The sequence below is a fragment of the Lissotriton helveticus genome, chromosome 5_1 (assembly GCF_964261635.1).
Source record: "Lissotriton helveticus chromosome 5_1, aLisHel1.1, whole genome shotgun sequence".
Taxonomy (NCBI): domain Eukaryota; kingdom Metazoa; phylum Chordata; class Amphibia; order Caudata; family Salamandridae; genus Lissotriton; species Lissotriton helveticus.
The window spans coordinates 1,016,558,482-1,016,573,302 of NC_136065.1; the positions used below are offsets into that span (position 1 = coordinate 1,016,558,482).

Consider the following 14,821-nt stretch of genomic DNA (forward strand, 5'->3'; position numbering starts at 1 on the left):
CATCTATTAAAACCGACGCATACGATTGCTGCGCCTGGAGAAGCAGCCGTATCACTACTTCATCACCTCCTCCCCGACTCTGCTGCTCCAATGTTTCTACCAGTGCGGCCGCCGCCGTGATGGTCTCCCGACGCCCACGGCGAGCAGCAGTACACCACGCGATGTCCACCCCTCGTATAGTGGGCTTCAAGGCCTCCCACACCACTTCCGCATCGACGTCGCCTATTAGGTTTTCTCGCCAATAGTGGCCTATTGCCTCCCGGAGATGTCGGACATAGCCGGGCTGCTGGAGATGCCACGAGGACATCCTCCACCGGAAGGGTTGACGTTTTCTAAGGAGTTCCACCATGACCGACACCGGGGAGTGATCGGACAGACCCCTCGGTAAGATCTCTGCCGCTCTCACTCTGCATAAACATACTTTGGGCACAAACACATAATCTAATCGTGAGAAGGAACCATGTACAGCAGATACAAACGTGTACCCGCGCTCTGTTGGGTGCATGTGTCGCCACGTATCCACCCAGCCCAACCCTTCACTCACAGCATGCAGTCTAGTGGGGGGGGTCCAAGCGTCTCCGACGGTCCATACAGACATCCATCACCTCATTCCAATCCCCCCCAATCACCGCTAAGGATTCCGGGATGTCTTCCCACACGGTAAACAGCCTCTCAGCTAGGGCCCACTGCAAAGGGGGGGGGGGGCATAAACACTTCCAAAGACCACAGGCTCTGTGCCCACCATTCCCTTGACAAAGAGATAGCGGCCTTGTGGGTCCACCCACTGCTTTTCATGGACGTAGGCCACCCTGCGATGAATTAAAATAGCAACACCTCTGGACCCCCTGGAGAATCCGGCATGGAACACCTGGTGATAACCAAACCTCTGCAGACTAAGCACCTTTGATCCCATCATATGAGTTTCTTGGAGCAAGAGCACATCAGCGACCTCCCTCTTCCCCCAGCGCAAGACTGCCCCACGTTTGACTTTGGCCAGCATCGCCCTGACATTCCATGTAATGACTCGCAAGGACTCCTCAGGGAGTCGATGTATTGCATTAGCCATAATCAAATGGGACCCACCCAGGAGGTCCTCTGCGCCAATACCACTCATTGCGCACTGACGGCAGTACCCTTGTAAAGAACAAGTGCATTCCCCCCCATCTTCCCCAGAGCCCAAACACAACAAGAAAGGCAACACCCGCTTCCTCCCAAACTCCCCAATCCCCCCCTCCTCAACCCTCTCCTTTTCGACAATTCGCACCCCACACACCCCCCCCCCCATACCTCACTAAGCTATGAAGTATCTGTCGCGACATGGGCAGCCCCAAGCCCAAAACGGAGGGCCCAAGACCAACCTCTGCACTGCATTTCGCAAGTCCGGCGCAGCAAGGTGACATCTGCGCCCACCGCGCCTATTTTGGCATCTAGCATATCCCTGGATTGGGTGATGGCAGCCATAAGCGCAGCATTGTCCGGCCCCCCTCCTTGTCCCCCTCCCGATGGTCCGGGGCCCCCCCCGGGTCCCGTAAATTTATCGATGGTCGGCTGCTTGGTGAGGCCGCCACCTCCTCCTCTGGTCATGGTCGCCAGCCACCCGAGGGCCACCAATAGCAAGCGCAGCGGTGGCAGCACAGGGTCCTCTATTCCACCTGTAGAATCTGAAAGGGGCCCCCACAGTAGGTCTCACCTTGCCGCGGGATGCGGATGCCCGTGTCCCCTATCCAGCACTGTTCCTCTGGCAAGCTAAGGTAGGTCTCGGGAACTACACCCCAGGCGTCGGCAGTCGTCGCGTTTCTCACTCCACGGAGTAGCTTCCAACACTAGTCACCACTCCCGCAAACAACCGGGACCCAGGCGGGGGCACTCACAGTTCGCCAATAGTCACCGGCAGGGTGGGGACTCCCGGAGGGTAGTGTCGGCCCCCCCTGTCATGCAGGGCAGACGAGATGTTAGGCAAGTGGCGGGCCGGCCACGCCACGCAAACACCCCCGGTCAGGGGGCGCCAAAATCGAGGCCCCGGCTCCTCCGCTGCGCGCTAGGCCGCACGCTCTTTACCGCTGCCCAGTCGCGCCTGACAGTGCGGGAGCTCCGTGGACTGCACCGGGGGATCCCCGGAACCCTCAGCAACGATTGCCTCACTTGGGCTGTGGTGTGTGAGCTCGGGGGTCAGGATAATCAGCCGGATGGTGACCAGGCCGGCGGGAGCTCTAAGAAGCTGCAACCGCCATCACCGCTTGCGAAGCCACGCCCCTCGAACACTACTGTTTTTAATACATCTTTTTTGTGTACCTCTCGTGATTTATTAATACGTTTTCTCTTTTAGTTATACACTAGGACTAGGTGAACAATTATTGATAGGTCATCAAGGTCGAGTGGCATACCTTCCTGGGAATCAAGGTAAAAGGTCATGTTCTGTCACTTCCCGAGATGTCAGTACGGTCAAAGGATGTGCGATGTCACTTCTGCTACCCCTGGCATTTTGGTGACTCGACTTCATTGCTTCCAGAGACATCATTCCTGGCATCACATAAAGAATTGATGGCATATACGGGGCACACTTAACAGTCTTACGTGGACATGTAAGGCAGAATCTTACATGCCCAATTGTCAGCACCTAACTAAAAGGACAGGCCAATACTTGTTTTTGGTCCCACGCTGTGTTCTGCCTCACTGCTGCAGCCGCATTTTGAATCCTCTAGTTCGCCCCTGGTGGGACGAGGGTCCCAGGGGCTGCCTTTTGCTGCGACGCCTAAGCCTGCAGATCGAGCTTCACACTCTGGGGTGGACTGCAACCCCCAGAGTGCACCAGGGACCCTACACACCTGCCGCGAGTGAGCGGGAGGTGGAGCCAACGCGCTCATAGCGCAGCCTCTCCCACCACAACGTGGGACGCGCGCAGGACGCAGCCAGGACGAAGCCCGGACCAAGGGTGGGCCCGTCTGGGCCCAACTGAGCCCGTCTGAGGCCGGGCTGGGCCACCCCCCTTGGCTCCTCATAAAACAAGGTATCGGCTGTGAGACTCTTTGCTGTAAATTGGTTTAAAGCCTCGCTATCGTGATCACATTCTTAGGCTGATCCCTCTTGTTGACCCTCTCTGACTCTGACCCAGTTAGGATTGGCCAAGAATCTTGTTGTATCCTGAATCAGGATCTTTGCTTCCATACCAGCTGAGTAGACCAGATTTTGGTCACGTGTCATTGGACATTTGAACTGGTCCAAGTGGGCTGCTGCTATTGGAAAGAGTTTCGGTGACATTTCTGTTGGATCTGGTATTAGAGGGTAAAAGAACGAGGTACTTTTGTCACGTTATAATCACCGAAATTTGTTTTTGATATCTTGGGATACTGGGGACACTAATCGAGTACAATCAAGTAGAATAGGCGAAACTACTAACCATGAGTAAACGAAAGGGTGCCGCTGGTACACTTGATGATTTTATAATAAGAGCCGAATCAGTACTATGTCATGAAATTGAACTAGCACAGAGAAGGCGATCACTTGACCCTTCTAAACTCACAACTTACATGCAACCTGGTATATATTTTGCCAGTAACTGTATCGCATTTGAGTGAGGGTAGTTGTACTCAAGTCCCTGTAATAGAACCAACACAAACTACAGAGGGGTCATCAAACTTAAATGAACCGGTGACTACCGGGATATCGTCAAGATTACGAGCCCAAAAAACAGCGGGAACGTCAAAAGAACGAACTAAGAATTTGCCGAGGGAAAAGAAAGGGAAATCTGGGGCAACAGAGAGAACAAATAAAGGGGGTACTAATGTGCAGGAATATGAGGAGGTTTTGTGTAGAACAATTGGGGTGCAAACTGATGTTGGTAATTATTCAAATCAAGGCAAAGAGAATGAGGCAGTTGGAGGAGAAGAAGGAACTGTGGTGGATATTTTTAAAAATGCCCTAGACTCGATACAGAACAAAATAAATTAATGTGTGGACATTAAAATGAAGGTTCTAGATAGTAAAATCGATCAGTTAAATTTCACCATAGCACAACTAGGTACTACGATTGGGGATGGAAATAGAATAATCGAAGAAGGGGCCAGATTACTAGCAGATTTGAGGACAATACAAAAGGATACTAAGAAAGCCACTGATGACGAACAAACTCCAAAACAACTCAGATTGGAACTGGTTAATAGTGCTGGGACAGGGAGAAGATCAGAGGGACTGGGGGTTAGTAGCTTCAGAGTAAGACTTCCACTCGATCTGACAATAGAATCAACTGCTTGGAAAAAGACAGCTCGAGGGCAGCAATGTACAGTCCAAAGGGGACTGACTTGACTCCCAATTGTGTTGTCCTGAATCTACCCCCTGCTACATGCCCCTATGTCCTAGTACTAGCGGGAGTGCCAGTCCTGAGAAGAGATCAGAAGGAATCCTGTCACAACCTTAGGAACAAAGTTGTAGATTGGCTTTCCAAGTATAAAAAGTTCAACATCCACAAGACAAATGAAATCCTGATGGTGCCTAGAGTAGGGGATTGTATTGTCATAAATTTTAAGTACCCTCATATTGTTCACCAGTTGCTGAAAGCGCATGAGGAGAAGTCAAATCAGAGCACTAGTATCTGTGCCCTATCACTAGGTTATTTTTACAAACCTGTCGAAATAGCATCAAACCATAACCTTGGTAATCTTTCATTTCCCGAGATTTTTAACAGCTTGCAAGAGTTAACATCCTTAGAGGCAGTTGATTGACTGAAACCGATGAATGTTATGGCAAAAGAAACCCAGGAAGTACTTGTAGAGAATGAATTAGGGGAAAACAAGGTACTAACTAGCAATTATTGTGAAGATATGACAGTAGGGGATGGGCGAGGTGAGTGTGAAATTGTAGTATTTATCCCAATATCAAGTGAAACTTGCGAGAGCACACAGGCAAGGGGGATAATAACATAGAAAACATGCCAAGAGACGGGCCCATGAGAGTCTCAGGTTCTAAGCACTTCGCAGAATTAAAAATGATATCATGGAATATTGTGGGTCTAGCAAGGAATGTTAGTGACCCAGAGTGGAATGACTATATCGAAACTATATCAAAACAGGTGATATTTGTATACTACAGGAGACTTGAGCAATAAAGATCCCACATAGGGTAGGGTACAAAACCTTTCACATAAGTGCAGTCCCATCTGTGAGAGGACGGCCCTCTGGTGGCCTTGTAATATGGGTAAAAGTGACCCTTAATATTAGCACCACACATTTATGCATTGATTCACCAGATATACTCGAAATCAAAATATTAACCAAAGATAGAAGGGTGCTACATCTATATAACATTTATAATAGACCTTGCCCAGCTCACAGGGAATCAGCAATAATAGAACAAATGGATTCCATCTTAAACTTACTGGATACCAACATTAGCATATTAATAGGTGGTGATTTGAACTGTAACTATGAACCTATTACAGGGCTTGGAAATATCCTAGACGAGGAAGATCGTGCTAATAAGATTCCTATAATGTATGACAGCAAGATGGTTCCGTGTACTGTCCTAGCGCTCCAAATCACGAGACTAACGGTTGGGCACGGTTGGAGAGCATGTAATGGACGCTTACCATCTGCCGTCCCAAAGGCCCCAACATTTTTTAGAAGCAAGCCCCAGAGCAGAATCGATTATATAATTCTATCCTTTGATATTTGGCCGTATGCAGTAGATCTAGAGATTAACGTCCGCTTGAGTTTCTTTTTCCATAGCAAATTGTTACTTAGCCCAACCAAGAATAAAAGTATAACTCTTGCTAGCCCAGATGACATCACAGTTAGCAATAATCGTTGCTCAGTTAAATGGGCGTACATGTTGGAGCATGATGATTTATTGGCAAGTGTTTATAGTACATTTGCCAAAACTTTTGATACATATGGAACCGTACAAGCTGAAAGAAACACATTCTTAGATCTACACAAGGGGTTTTATAAAGTACTTATCCCGTTGGTAACTAAAATATCAAAAAAGACTGGCAGAGATGTAAATCCCCAGTTGTCAGGGAAATCCTGGTATAATAAGGAATGCCGTACTGCTAAGGCCGATTTAGTTCACGCAATAAAAAGCAGCAACATGTTGATAGTGAAAGAGGCCAGGCTAAAATACAGGAGAATACAAGGGAAGGCGAAAGCTTCATGGGACGAAGAGATCTGGTCCAACATGCTAACCGCTGCCAAGAATAATGACCAAATGTCTTTTTGGAGACTAGCGGCCAAATGAAATAAAAAAGAACAAACATTTGCAATGCAATAGGTCTCGCATTAGGAAAGTTTGAGCTATTGGTATTGTAAATGACATTTTTTTATTTATGGGTTGGTTTTGAAAATAGTGAAATTAATTGCTTCGTCATTTACAATGCCAATAGTTTTAACTTTCGCAAACGTGACATCTATAGCATTTGTAATGCAATACGTGTTCTATTTACATGACTTAGATGTATTAATATTACAAATAACATTGGCTTTTATTTTTTTAAATAATTAATACTTAAATAAAAGTTATTGTAAATTATAATGGCAATAGCTTAAACTTTTGTAAATAACTTTTGGGAAGATTATGTTCAGTGTATTTTATTGTGATTAAAATCCAAGAACAGAAGTGAAATATTAAAATCTTTTTGTGACATTTGTAATAAAGCTTAAAACATTGAGAGAACATATTAGAACCAGTTGTTGTTGAATGGTTGCACAGAGTGATGCTGTGGCCTTCAGTGGTGCTGAGTGATGCTGTGGCCTTCAGTGGTGCTGAGTGATGCTGTGGCCTTCAGTGGTGCTGAGTGATGATGTGGCCTTCAGTGGTGCTGAGTGATGATGTGGCCTTCAGTGGTGCTGAGTGATGCTGTGGCGTTGAGTTATGCTGTGGCGTTGAGGGGTGCTGTGGCGTTGAGGGGTGCTGTGGCGTTGAGGGGTGCTGTGGCGTTGAGGGGTGCTGTGGCGTTGAGGGGTGCTGTGGCGTTGAGGGGTGCTGTGGCGTTGAGGGGTGCTGTGGCGTTGAGGGGTGCTGTGGCATTCAGTGGTGCTGAGTGGTGCTGTGGCGTTTGAGTGGTGCTGTGGCGTTTGAGTGGTGCTGTGGCGTTTGAGTGGTGCTGTGGCGTTTGAGTGGTGCTGTGGCGTTTGAGTGGTGCTGTGGCATTGAGGGGTGCTGTGGCATTGAGGGGTGCTGAGTGATGCTGTGGCGTCGAGGGGTGCTGTGGCGTCGAGGGGTGCTGTGGCGTCGAGGGGTGCTGTGGCATTCAGTGGCGTCGAGTGATGCTGTGGCGTCGAGGGGTGCTGTGGCGTCGAGGGGTGCTGTGGCGTCGAGGGGTGCTGTGGCATTCAGTGGCGTCGAGTGATGCTGTGGCGTCGAGTGGTGCTGTGGCGTCGAGTGGTGCTGTGGCATTCAGTGGTACTGAGTGATGCTGTGGCGTTGAGTGATGCTGTGGCGTTGAGTGATGCTGTGGCGTTGAGTGATGCTGTGGCGTTGAGTGATGCTGTGGCGTTGAGTGATGCTGTGGCGTTGAGTGATGCTGTGGCGTTGAGTGATGCTGTGGCGTTGAGTGGTGCTGTGGCGTTGAGTGGTGCTGTGGCGTTGAGTGGTGCTGTGGCGTTGAGTGGTGCTGTGGCACTGAAAGCAGATGTTTTAACCCACATTGCACAGTTTGCCAAATACATATATGTTGAGCAGTCCGTTTGGTTTGCTGACATAGGATACCTTGAGATTACGTTTACATGCATGTCACTCTACTGTTAGTAGATAACAATTTCAATACTTCTAAAGTGTTAACTGATGGGGTTGGGCCTGAGTTTAGGATAATCCGTGTCCTTTCGCCTTCAGAGACTCGAAAACTCTTCATTTTAAAACCGGGTTAACAGGACTATAATTTCAGACGGAAAAAAAACGAAAGTTTATGAGCTGCTTGTACACAGAATCGGGAAACCTGTGAGATGTGCTTGATTTACGTGATTGTGGAAAGAGGTTCAGGGGGAGAGTTTAATAAAAAGCAGCAGATGGCGGGGAGCTCTACTGGTGTGCGAGGCGGATGGGGGGCCGGGGGAGCAAGCGAGTGGGAGGGAACCAGCATATGGGGTGTGAGTGAGGCCAAGCGCACGCTGGCGAAGCGTCACGCTTCAATAGATCACATGCATTGGGAGGAATCCGCTTGGAATCCGCTTGGTCAAAGAGTTTGCTTCAACTACTATACTCTTGTCTATTTATCCCTGCGGGATAGAATAGTCGAGACCTAAAAAGGATCAAGGGAAGTTTTCCTTGATGAGACTACTTGGATTGAGCATTTTACCAAGTTGTACGAAGCTCCCGAGAATGATGTGACTCCTTTAAAGGATGAGTTACTGCTGAGCCCAAGTGAAGATAAATTAGATTTTGATGTACAGGAAACTGTACTGGCTATTAATTTAGTTAAAAACGGGAAGGCCCCTGGATTAGACAAGATTCCGGGAGATTTATATAAACACGAAATCAGTGTCTGGGGCCCCTATATTAACTGTTTATGTAATGCTGTAGCTGCAGGTGCAGATTTCCCGGAGACATGGAGGGGGGCAGAAATCATTACAATTTTTTAAAAGGGCGACAGGAGCGATCCTGCGAACTATCGTCCAATCAGTTTAATCGATATTTTACAAAAGATTTATGCAAGGCAAATTTTACACTGTATAAACATTTGGATTGAGGAAAAAGCAGTGCTTTCAAAGTTCCAAGCAGGGTTTAGAGCCAAAATAAGTACCATAGATCAGGTCCTCAGGTTTTGCTGCTTGTGTTGGAAGTATGTAAACATAAGAAAGGGCCATTTAGATGTTGCCTTTGTAGACCTCCAGGCTGCGTTTGATTTAATCCCCCGAAACTTGTTATGGGAGACACTCAGCCGCCAAGGGCTACCAGCCAACCTCTTAGAGCAGATTATGCAGCTGCATGAAAACAATTACGCAAAGGTTAGGTGGGGCCCAGGAGGCGAACTAACAAGACAAATCCCCATTAAGAGGGGGGTTCGCCAAGGTTGTGTGTTGGCACCCACATTGTTTTCACTATTTGTCAATGATATCCCATCTTTTTTGGAGGGCTGTAACAATGATGCTCCAAAATTGGGGGGAGAAAGGGTACCAGCCTTCCTCTTCGCTGACGATACTATACTCCTATCGCAAACACCCAAGGGCCTACAATGCCTACTAAATATATTCCAAACATACTGCAGCAAAAAAGGCCTTGAGATCAACACAAACAAAATGAAGTACATGGCTATAAACCCACACAAAACTTTCAAGGAAAATTTGATTTTAAATGGGCAAAAATTGGAACATGTTCAGAATTTTAGTTACTTGGGCATTTCCCTGGATTCCTATTTACTGTGGAAAACGCAGATAGAAAAAAGTAAAGTAATACTAACGCAAAACATGTTACCGATTATGAAAAGGCACGGGAATAGTCATAGTAAAGCAGTTACGCCAGCATTAGAGGTATTTAAGTCCAAAGCCCAATCAGCAGCATTATATTGAGCTGAATTATGGGGGCCCATGTGTAAAAAAGTTTTTGATGTCGGTGAAAATAAATTTTATAGAGCGTTACTGAGACTACCTGTGCGTACGCCTCTAATACCACTTATCCTAGATCTGAATATGAAACGCACCGACCATCATGCGACTTTGAGACCATTGATGCTCTGGGTTAGACTTTGGTCGACTCCCGGGCTGTCAGATTATAAGGATCGTCTAAAAGAAATAATTGAACTGGATAACAGTAATAGCATTATATGGCTTAAACATGTTAGAAATGGGTTAAACAAGATTGGTTTATCACACTTTTGGGATGATCCGTCAATATTAACTCGAAATTTAAAAAAAGTGCTAAAATCATCGTTCTGGGCATTCATGGAACATAGTAGGCTAAATGAAAGAATGAATGGATCATTAACAGGCAAGTTCCTCATGTTTAAAGATAGTGCACGTTATGAATGTTTTTTAGATGAAGTATAGCCACCACTTGCTAAAACACAATATATGAAATATAGATACGGAATTTTGATGATAAATACAAGTGTAGCAAGGTGGTCTAACAATAGTAACGATTTATGCACTTTATGCTCAGCCAAAGTTAAGGAAGATGATTTGCACATTCTGTTCTTTTGCTTGACCTATGTGGCTCCTAGAAAAAGATGGATCAGACCACTCTGTTTAAATATAGGTGTAACATCATATAAAGAGGCAGGAAGGATTTTAAAGACTGACACTAGCCAGGTCATTATTTTTGGTATTAGTAGGTTTCTGCTACCCACTAATTTTATAAGAGCAAAAGTGGGCCTAAAATTTTAGAGAAGTTCTGTTTGGGATTTAAGAGCTGCACTTTGTCAAAACATTGCTAACCGTTTTATTAATGAATACATAGTGTATATATATAAAATATCTTAATTATTATTAGCGCTAAATTGTTTAAAATAACTATGGACTCAACTCCGAATGTTATATGTTTTTATTAGTTATAAATGCCTTTTTAACTATTTATACAATGGTTTTTAAGTAATGATAAACGCCCCCACAATTGCCTCCCTATAACTATTAACCTCTTGGATGCTAATGACAAGGTGAGCTCGTCATGAGGCACACTGGAGCTGTGCTCATGACAAGGGGAACTCGTCATGTATAATGGGATTCAATAAATATCAGCGCAGGACGGGAAAAGCCTTAGCAGCCAAGTGGTTAATGAACTGCACTTTAGTCCACTTGGTATTTTGCACTAACGTTAATCATGTTTTAATGTATCCGTATGTGTTTTATATGTATCTTTTATGGTACTAATGTACCGAAATAAAGATTATGATGACGATGATGATGATGAATTAAACACGTATTTATTTATGTTTTAATTCTTTTTATTAACAGCTCAAAACAAGTGGTGGTCAACACAGTCTTGCAGTAGAATTGTTACAGTGTACCATAGAAAACACAGAGCCAACATTGCACGATCTATTTTACAGTGTTTACAGCAGCGTATAATAAAGCATTTCACAATTCAGACTCCCCGTCTGTGTGTAAGGGTTGGAGGTGTTCACATATATGGCCTCTATATTTGTTCCAATTTGACCACACCGCCACCCATTTCTTTGGGCACCCTCGCGCCATGTATATAGTCTTTTCCTGGAGCATGCACCAGTCCATATCTTTTTTCCAGGAGTTGTTTCGGAGGCGCTGTTGCCCCCCACAGCCGGGCAATATTTCGCTTCGCCACTGCCTGTCCTAGCGTTACCCATAACCTCCCCTTCACTGACAGGTCTGTGGGCTCCCAGATGTTTAGGAGGCACCTCTTAGCCTCCATACGCAGCTCCACCCCCCAGACTTCTGTCATACATTGAAGCACTCGTTTCCAGTAGGACTGTAACATTGGGCACTCCCATATTATGTGAATGAAGGTTCCTACCTCCCCACATCCCCTCCTGCAGAGACCCTCCTCACTGCGACCCATCAGCATCAGTCTGGTGCAAGAAACATACACCCGGTGGAGTATTTTAAGCTGGATAAGTCTTAGCTTAGTTGATATAGCCACCTCCTTGGGGAAGCAAGCACACTATTCCATTCCTCGTCGTCTATTTCTAATCCGTCCGCCTCCCACTTCCCTCTGAGAGCTAGCAAAGGGTCCGGTAAATAATTTATAAGCTTTTTATATGTGAGGGAGATTGCGTGTTCTGGGAGGTGTCCATCTAACAATCTATCCTCCAGGGGGGAAGCTTTTGGGGGTGTGGTCCCAGGGGGAATATTCTTATGAAGGGAGTGCCTGACCTTCAAGTATCGGAAGTATTCTGTTTGTGCAAGTTCATATGTGCTTTGGAGTGAGGCGAACGGTAGGACTTCGTCTGGACCCCATAGGTCCTTATCATGGGAGATGCCAATGAGATCCCAGTTGCGGAACCCCTTGGTGCGGCCCAGATTGCCTAGCTTTTCGGAGACCCATAGCGGGGTAGCCATTGTTAGGGTATTGGCCTATCCCAGTTTGCGATGAGCAATGTGCCATAATTGGACCGAGTGTTGTGTGGGCCCTGTGAGCGGGTATCTACCAGGTTTTGAGTAAAGCGCAACTTCAAAGTTCCCGCCTGGAAGGAGCCATCGGTCCATTCTGTAACCCGGGTCGTTGCCGTCACAGTAGGTGCCTTGGTTGATTGCTGAGAGGTGGGCGGCCCAGTAATACTTCCGGATGTCTGGGAGCGCTATGCCCCCATCAAACCATCCCAATGCCAACTTCTGTAGGGATATTCTGGGTGTGCCGGACCTAAGGAGTTCTCTTTGTGCGGTCTCGACGGCCTCAAAATACGACTGCGGGACCAGGTCAGGGTAGTTTTGTAAGGCATAGAGGAATCTTGGCAGCGCCATCATTTTAAAAAGAGCCGCTCGGTCTAGCAGGTATAGCGGGAGCTTCAGCCAGGTCGCAGAGTCCCGTTTAAACCGCCGTAGGGGCGGCAGAAGATTCCTCTCGTACATGGAGGCTTTATCCTTAGAGATGAAAATTCCCAGGTATTTGAATCCGTAGCCACCTTAATCGGGTAGTCTCTAGGGATCACCGGGGGGCCGCCATGGAGGACATACAATAGGGTAGTTTTGTAAGGCATAGAGGAATCTTGGCAGCGCCATCATTTTAAAAAGAGCCGCTCGGCCTAGCAGGTATAGCGGGAGCTTCAGCCAGGTCGCAGAGTCCCGTTTAAACCGCTGTAGGGGCGGCAGAAGATTCCTCTCGTACATGGAGGCTTTATCCTTAGAGATGAAAATTCCCAGGTATTTGAATCCGTCCGTAGCCACCTTAATCGGGCAGTCTCTAGGGATCACCGGGGGGCCGCCATGGAGGACATACAATACAATAAATACTATAACCTGAATTCTTCCCAAAATTGGTGAAGATGTCCAGGGCCTCCATGAGGGACCGTTGAGGGCTCGAGAGATAAAGGAGGATGTCATCCACGTAGAGCGAGATCCTGTCCTCCTAGCCGTCGGCCCACCGGAGCCCCTTCAGAGAAACATCCTGTCTCATCCAGACCGCAAGTGGTTCAAGTGAAAGGGCGAACAGAAGAGGGGAGAGGGGACATAACTTGTCGTGTCCCTCGTCCTAGTGCAAAAGCCTCAGAGGCTTTATCATTTACAATGACCTGGGCCAGGGGTTCTGAGTAAAGAAGACGCACCCATCCGATAAAACTGGGGCCAAATCCTAATTTCCGAAGAACTGCCATCATATAGGGCCACTCAAGCGTGTCAAATGCCATTGTGGCGTCGAGCGACACCACAACCGCATCTTCTTGAATAATATGACATCGTCCCATCACTCCGTTAAGATGACGAAGGTTGAGCGCGGTGTTGCGATGGGGCATAAAGCCCGATCGATCCGGGTGGACCAGTGTATTCAAGACTAAAACACGTATTTATTAATAAAAAAAAATGAGCAAAACTTTCCGGATAAAACATGTTTTTTTCTCGAAAACGACGTTGTTGTTCGGTGGAAATAAGTTATCTAAAATGAAACATTTTTGTTTCTTAACAATCTGTGAGTGCTCGTTAGAAACCGACAGGTTGATGAGAAAAATGATTGCATTTTCAAGATCGGTTAAATCTCTACTGTCTGCCGGCATGTTCTGGAAAGAGGTTCAAGTGTTCTTTCTGAAATGAATATGGGATTGGCTACGAAACTGTGTGTGCCTAGCAATATTGCGAGAGCAGACAATAAACTGGAGACTAACCTATGGGTCAGTCTTTAATTGCTTGTACATATCGGTGTATCATGGCAGTCAATGTGCACGAGGCTCATTTGAGTCATAACTGTGAATAATAACAGATTTTTTTAAAATCTGAAATTGATGAGAAACAAGTCAATGCAAACATAAAGCGTTTTCTGTAAAACGTCAGATCCTTGTTGAATGGCTTTGAATACGGCGATGTATGTGTGGTCAATCGTCCAAGGAAGGCAGCCCTGCCCATAAGGTCGTGACTAGGGGGACCCCTTATACTAAACGTGTACTCCAGAGTGTCTGGCTACCCTACTGCTATTTTCATGGATACAAGTATCAGAAAGCCATAACACGCTTATTAGTCCATTTCAATGAGGTGACAGCTACATTTGAGACACTGCACTACCAACAAGCCAATGTACTTTCAGTTTGCCATGTGGACAAATATTCGCCAAACTGTATCGTTGCTTTTGTGACAGCAACAAAGTACGCAGCTCGTACCTAACCAACCACAATCCGAAGGAAGGATAGTCCCTCTTGGGCACTCGTGATACATTAACTTTGTCCCAGGACACCGTACCTGTGTACCCCACGCGGTTTTAAATACCTGTTTGGATTCTTCGCTGTCCTGCTCCCTGGCTCCGGAAGGTTGATTTCCTGCCTCGCCGGTGTGCTGATCGTCACCCATAATCTGTCAGGTGTAGTTTGTTGTGACGTGCCACACAGATCAGGATACCTGAGCCTGTAGGGCCTCTTACAGCACTGACAGCAAAATGCACAGAGCACTAACTAGAAACTTCCAGCTGAGCGGCACTGTCTCTGCAAGTCATAGACATCGAAAGGAGACAGCGGAGCAACGCTTGGAGTGAGCCCGCGGCCATCTTGGAATAGTGTGTTAGCAACTAGTAAAACATAAGCCTTCAATTGCTAATAATGCAAGGCTACTATTTAAAAAGAAAATGAGTTGAGCAAAAGAGTACGTTTTGTGACATATCGTGCAGGACACTAAAATACATCTTCAAATGTAACTATAATTGTCTTGACATTTTGAATAGCTGGTCGTTTTTTGTTAATTTCTTTTAAAACAACACGTTAGATGGCCATAAGGAGATGGTGTATTTCGAT

At 46.5% G+C, this 14,821-nt stretch overlaps 1 protein-coding gene across 2 annotated transcripts in view; it reads right to left on the reverse strand.

The window, feature by feature from the left end:
• The window catches only part of EDRF1 (erythroid differentiation regulatory factor 1), a 411,894-nt gene extending 397,383 nt beyond the window's left edge, over positions 1-14,511 (reverse strand). For both annotated transcript variants that reach the window (XM_078643521.1, XM_078643520.1), the window contains exon 1: positions 14,304-14,511. In XM_078643521.1, coding sequence (XP_078499647.1) covers positions 14,304-14,384 — 81 coding nt within the window. In that variant the 5' untranslated portion in view covers positions 14,385-14,511. The remainder of the gene's footprint in view (positions 1-14,303) is intronic.
• Positions 14,512-14,821: the final 310 nt, after the last annotated feature.